Source organism: Cebidichthys violaceus, unplaced genomic scaffold (assembly GCF_023349555.1).
Source record: "Cebidichthys violaceus isolate CVI_PGR_0920_01 unplaced genomic scaffold, fCebVio1.0.p SCAF_20, whole genome shotgun sequence".
NCBI lineage: Eukaryota > Metazoa > Chordata > Actinopteri > Perciformes > Stichaeidae > Cebidichthys > Cebidichthys violaceus.
This window is the reverse complement of record NW_027176373.1, coordinates 8571673-8578441: the sequence shown is the minus strand read 5'-3', so window position 1 is coordinate 8578441 and position 6769 is coordinate 8571673. Positions and strand designations below refer to the sequence as shown.

The window sequence follows — 6769 nt, the reverse complement described above, 5'->3', positions numbered from 1 at the left end:
ATCTTCATTCATCCCAAGATTAAACAACCCCCTTAAATGACGCCCTGAGAATCACAGTTTCAGTTATTATTTCTTCTTAATGATACTTTATCGTGGGAGAAAGACAAAGTACCCAGACTGGGATCGAACACTCGCCCGTCTTGCTTTGATGCTAGAGTGCTAGCCACTGCACCACCATGCAGCACCGTTACTAAACTACTAATTTTACCACAACATAATAAGTATCCCCTCCAGCACTTGAAGAATCAGAGCAGCTCATACATCATTACTAAAAAAAATAATTAAATTTACACAAAATTAACATGAAAATTAATTTGGCTCTTGTTTTTTTTGGTGAATTGATGTATATATTTATTTTATTTATTTTATAAACATGTGTCATCATAATGTACTGTACTGATCATTCCTGCATCCTTAAAAATCCAAGACTTGGAAACTAAACACTTAAGAGTGACTAATTTTTTTTGATACTAAATAATAAAAATACAATTTATAAATTATTTTACATTATCTAATGTAGTCACCACACACTCTTGCACCATTTATTTAGACAATACTAAAATCTGAGAGAGTATTTTTTTTTACATTACAAATACTGATCAGATAAGAATATACTGTACCTTAGGTCTTGATGTCTTCTTGTTGACTATCCATCGTGACAACATACTTTATAATGCCAAGTCCAGGGAGGAGTCACTACTGTGATGAACAGGTTTGACCTGTTGCCTTGGCACAATAACATCAAGTGGGTCATGTTCATTTACCATGATGACATGAAACAGATTCATTAAAGAAGTGGTTGCTGGTATGTCTTTTGGACGATATTGCTTATATTGAGTTACTTGTGTTGATAGGGTCTGGGGGTAAAATAGAAGCACACAGGCACTAATCATATCAAACACTGCAGGCAGGTAACATGGAGATGCACAGCGGATGCATATGTACTGCTCCAATTGTTTTACTGTCCTATCTACGAGGACATACATAAGGGATGTTCTCTGTAGTAAAATGACTTCCATTTATGTTGATTTCTTTTGGCTGCATGACTATGAACAACTTGAGTTGTGCTTCAGGAAAGGAACCTTTTTGTAGCAGAGTGGTAAAGTAACCTGTAATTTGGAAATTGAATGAAATTGAATACTGCAGCTGTACGGTGACACAAACTATTTTTGGTAGTGATATACCTGACACAAAAAGATGGTTTGAATTAAATTATTATTACATATACTTACTATATACTTTTGTATTATTCAAAGGTAAAAGAAAAAGTAGCTTGAGTTTCTGTCCCAAGTTCTGTTAGTGCATAGTTTGCAGTGACACTAAATGCAAGCTTTCAAAGTAATCTGATGACAAATAGTTCAACAAAGGAAAACTCTTCAGTGCATGAATTGCAAGTGCATCTGTCATAAAAACTACTCATGGAATGGAAGTTTTGTAAATCACAACACTGTCTGCCAAACATACACACGCTGCGTTAGAGATAGCTGTAATTAAAAAATCACTGTCACCACTATTGTGATGGAGGGCTTTGTGTGTCCCTATGAGTCCAGTAGCTGTGTTGTGGGGGGCAATAGCTCCTGGTGGGGTCTCCAAACGCAAATTGGTCCCATAGTAGGGGCCAGCCTAAGAGGGATTCTGTAGTTCTGCTGGGGGACTTCAACACTCACGCTGGAGAAACCCGTAGGGGGTGATTGGGGGAAAGAGCAAGTGATGCTTTCTTATTGGACTTCTGTGCTAGTCATGGATTGCTCATATCAGACCCCATGTTTGAGCATAGAGGGATTCATAAATTAACTTGGTAGCAAAACACCTCAGGCCATAGATGATCAACTTTGTGGTCCTATTATCAGTTCTTCTGTCGTATGTCTTAGACCCTGTTAGACACCAAAGGAGGTCATCAAGTTGAAGAAGGGTTTGCTTGGCCCAGGAGTCAGACCTGCCAGGTTTGTCACGTAAACATCCATCCATTATCTGAACCGCTTATCCTGTTCAGGGGGGCTGAAGCCAATTCCAGCTGACATTGGGTGAAGGCAGGGTTCACCCTGGACACGTCCCTAGACTATCACAGGGCACATAGACACAGACAACCATACACGGATGCTTCAAGATTTACTGCTCATATTGGAAGAAGCAAACAATAGAGATTTTAATCTGTGTCATTTTTAATTCTTTCACTTTCACTTCTCAAGCAGGTTGTGTGAGTAACCTGCTTTTGTACTCAACAACAGATAATATAATGTGCTACAATACACCCACTACCGGATACTGCCATATTTTTACAACTGAAAACACTTTTAGAATTTTAAATTGTCAAATTCAAATGCAAAGAGAAGTAGTCATAACTTCAAAAGCATGTTTTTAAAGCAATCTCATGCAACTCTCAAACAGTTCAATAAAGGAAGTCATCAGTGCATGAATCACAAGTGCATCGGTCCGAAAAACTGCTTTTGATAAAGGAAGTTACTCTAAATCATGACGGAATCAACAACACTCCCTCCCGGACCAACTTGAAAAGGGAATGACAATTTAATGTTAATTTAAAGCCTCTTTGTATCGTTAGCGATCAAATAAAAGTGTCAAAGGAAAAATTACAAGGACTGCTGTATCAACAATCCAAACAATATTCATTAAGAGTGCCAAAGAAGTAAGAGCAGACTTGGCAAGGTCAACGACTGTAATCATGATAACTTTAATGGGACAGATTTATGCAGCCTGTGTTTGCTCTCTTTCTATCTGAACTCGTGCTTGCAGTAAATGATTTATGGAGGGAGGAGAAAATATGTGTGTGTGTGTGTGGGGGGGTGGGGGCGGGGGGGGGGGGGGGGGGGGGTGGAGCAGCAGCAGGATTTGAGAAACAACAGTTTACATGACCCACTCTTTTCTCCAGTTCTTATTTTTGTGTTTCTTTGTTTGCTAATAGTTGAAGACTTCCCTTTACTCCTCTTAACAAACTGGAGAAAGAAGAAGACTATCCAGAACGTCAGTCAACTTGAGAGGCAAGAATTTCACTCTGGTACGTGATGCAACAAGGCAGGAGTTTGTCAAATATGGGGGTTAGACGTCACTGAGGAAATCACAGCAACACTTCCCAGAGAAAACGTTGGATTTTAAATTAAACTGCAATTTCCTCTCTATTTACCAATGGCATCATTTGTATGGGATTATTTGCTCTGGTTGCGTCCATCGTTGCTACTTCTGCTGCTGTATCTGGCTCTACGCAGGCCCAGGATACGTGGTTGGACGAGACTGGCTGTCAGGGCTGCAAGCTGGAGACTCTGGGTCATTATTTGTGTGATCTTGGAGCTGCCGCTACACAGGAATATAAGAGCATGGACCAGGGAGCCCAAATCACCAGGGGAAGATATTTTGTCAGGTCAGGCCTCAGATGGTCACAGGCTCATCTGCAAACCCACTGCGCTGGCCAAATATCTGCTCCACCACTGTGGCTCTTTGGCCAAGCCGAGGCTGGCCTCCTGGCCCAAGGGAGACCCCCACCTCCAGACTCTTTCCAGCCTGCTATGTGGACAACAGGGTCACACATTACAGTTCACTAGAGACAGTCTGTTCCTGAGAGACGGGGGTATTGTGGCTCTGGACTGGGCGGTGGGAACAAGACTGGATGAGGTGGTCGGGAGGAGGCGGTGGGAGGGCAGGAAGGAGCATCAGTCAGGGGGAAAGTCGCTAGGCTGCTTCACGGAAACGCCTCCTGTCCTCCTTCTCATACCTGAGTCCTGGGGAGGGATGACCCCCCATCTAAAATTGCTGTGCCATCAGGCCATGCGTCTGGGTTTTTATGTTGTAGTATTTCATGCTCGAGGCACAGCGGGATGCCCGCTGACCACAGCACGACTGACTGAGTTTGGAGACCCAGCTGATCTTGAGCAGGTATAGAAAGCTGTCAAGTGTACACTCCTTTTTAAATTTTTTAAGATTGTGATTTTATTAGACCATTGTAAATTTTTCGGTCATTTATTTTGCAAAATGTCCAATATTTTAAGGGTCTAACTCCCTCTTTTTAATTTTGAGGATTTCCTGTTTTAAATCATTGTAAATGAAATACATTTGGGGATTGGACACCACTTTGCTCTCTGGAAAATAGTGATTGACATTCGTACTTGGGCAAAGTGCGGCTGAGCTAAATAAGGCCAGTGTACCAACATGCTCACAAGTATAATGTTTACTTAACATTTATTATCTCGTTTTAGTGCTGAGATAATTCAGTCTGGTAGATCAACAGTGACATTATTGTACATAGATGCTGATAGCATGGCTAAAATTGACATTTTGTTCATTCAATGACTTTATTTTACCTGACAATGACAAAAACTTTGATGTGTTCTACTTTCAGGCAGTGGCTTATGTCCACAACCGCCACCCATCCTCTGTAATGGTTGCAGTGAGCGAGGGTTCAGGCTCAGGGATTCTTCTTTCCTACTTGGGGGAATGTGGATCAAGTTCATACCTGACAGCGGCTGCAGCCATCTCACCTGTTCTCCAGGGACAACTGTGGTTCGAAACAGCCATGCCTTCAATTTATCGCTGGGGGGTGTTGTTTCACCGGAAACTGCAGCTCAGTAGGTGAGCAAAATTAAAGCAAAATGAAAATGTATTAATAGTAGTTATAATATGAATATACGGGCAGGATTATTAAAACTTTTTTTTCTTGACATGTCGCTGTCATAAGATATGCAAGTTCCTTCAGAGGAGTCCTGGATGTGGACCGGGCCCTCAGCTGTTCCTCCCTCAGAGACTTGGAGGAAACTCTGTCCTGCTCTTCGACCCAGCTTCAGCAGAGGGCCCCAAGCCCTCCAATAAGCTCTCAAAAGTCTCGACTGAGCACACAATCTCATTCCTCACAGGGCCTGGCGCCCTCAGTGACCTGGGCACTCGGAGAGAGGGCTTACCCAGCCAAGGACTGGGACAACTACTGGGAGAGGAACGAACCACTGAGGGATGCAGATGAGGTGGCAGTCCCTGTGCTATGTATCCGCAGTCGGGACGATCCTCTCCTCCCGCCTGCCTCCACCTTGCCCCTCCCCCTTTTCCTGAGCAATCCTTATTTCCTTCTGGTGCTGACCGACAGAGGAGGGCACTGTGGGTTCACTCTGGAGGGCAGAGAAGAGATGGAGGGAGGGAGGGATGGAAATGAGGTGGAGGAGAAAGGTAACTGGAGTCATATTGCAGTTTTGGAGTACTTCAGAGTAGTGGCTGATTTCCTGAAAAGGGAGGAGAGGGATGGGGTGAGCTCGGATGGTCTGCGAGGAGAATACAATCAGGCTGGGCTGAGGAGCAGGACCAGCGACGTGGCCCCCCCTCGTAGGAGGCGAGCCAACATGATCAGGAAACAAAGACTGGAGACACCTGAAGCGAGCAGTGTAGATGTAGAGGAAGGGAACTTCACCTGGAAGAGGTCGTATACACGCTGAGGAGGAAGAGATGGTGAGAGATGAGATCTGCAAAGAGAAAATTGGACAAAATTTTGAGTTTTTTTTTTGTTATTCTCAAGTAATATCCATAGCTGGAGTTTAAAGAGAATGAAAGTACTCCTACAAACAACTGGAAAAGAAAATCCGCAAAACACTGGACTGCTTTGTAAAATTTGTAATATTGATCAAAGAGGACACACGACTTTTGGAAAACCAAGCAACAAAACAACATGGTGTCAGAACAAGGCTTCACTCGTTTGAAATTCCAATTCTTCTTTGAAAAAAAGGGTTTAAAAAAAGATTACTTATGAAGCAAATTAAACAAGCAGTTCATGTCCAATACATGTCGAGAGTAGCACTGTATCAATTACAAATAATAACTCAGGCATTCAAGACAAATAGTACAAAATAATTCAAATATTAAGGTTAAGTCAGTTTGGTGCTTTTCAGCTGTCATGCTCCTCACACACAAACACACAGTGGGACAAATAAATATTAAAATTACTTTATTACAGATCATTCTTTATCCAGTAGCCCTCTTCCAACAAAAAATAGTAATTACAAACAAAATATTACATTTATCCCCTAAACATTGTTTTTCTCGATTTCTTTTATACATTTTAAATCACTTTGTCATCTGTAAGGAATAGCTTTTCTCTTCTGCTATGCGACATTCACCTTTTTGCACAATCTATACAATTTAATACAGTTTAATACAGGTCTCTGGACTACGGAGATAAAACGGCAAGATCCACCAAATGACAGGAGAGATAAAGGGAATACTGATAAACAGACTGTACAGAGACGTAACCCTGCCTCCCGCCTACTTTCAACCAATGGCAGCCATCCCTCAGCAACACTGAGGGGGATCACAGTAGACTCTTTAATCTGGTCAATCACTTGTGCAAGCAGTGCAACTGATCCAGTTCAGAGTGACCAAGGTCTAAAGCTAGACTCTGCCCCGACCACCTCGCAAAACCCCTGGGAGTTCTACTAAACACAAGAGAGGGTGTAAAAACCTGCCACTCGTTTGGCCCTCTGCAGACATCATCTGGAAAATAAAATGACTCTTTCTGGCATAAAACCAAATAAAACACTGCAGAACTGGAAAAAGGTTTGATAAAAGTAAATAAATGTTGTTAAATGTTGGAAATAATGGCATACTGGCTGAAGAGAAAAATGGGACCACCACATTCTGTTTTCTTTTCAGTTTTTGGAACGGAGCCCAGACAAACACAATTCTGAGTGCAGGGTGGTAAGATTAAAAAAAAAAAAAAAAAAAAAAGGCAGATACTCAAGTGTAGTGTGAAAATGCTTTGTGTACAACCACAACAGAGGAGGGC

The 6769-nt window shown here is 42.1% G+C and overlaps 1 protein-coding gene across 1 annotated transcript in view; it reads left to right on the top strand.

The window, feature by feature from the left end:
• Positions 1 to 2854: 2854 nt before the first annotated feature.
• Positions 2855 to 6769, top strand: part of LOC137876459 (protein ABHD15) — a 5263-nt gene continuing 1348 nt past the window's right edge. The window contains exons 1-3 of the mRNA XM_068716058.1: positions 2855 to 3885; positions 4349 to 4578; positions 4685 to 5439. Of these exons, the coding sequence (XP_068572159.1) occupies positions 3142 to 3885; positions 4349 to 4578; positions 4685 to 5426 (1716 nt within the window). The 5' untranslated portion in view covers positions 2855 to 3141 and the 3' untranslated portion in view covers positions 5427 to 5439. The remainder of the gene's footprint in view (positions 3886 to 4348; positions 4579 to 4684; positions 5440 to 6769) is intronic.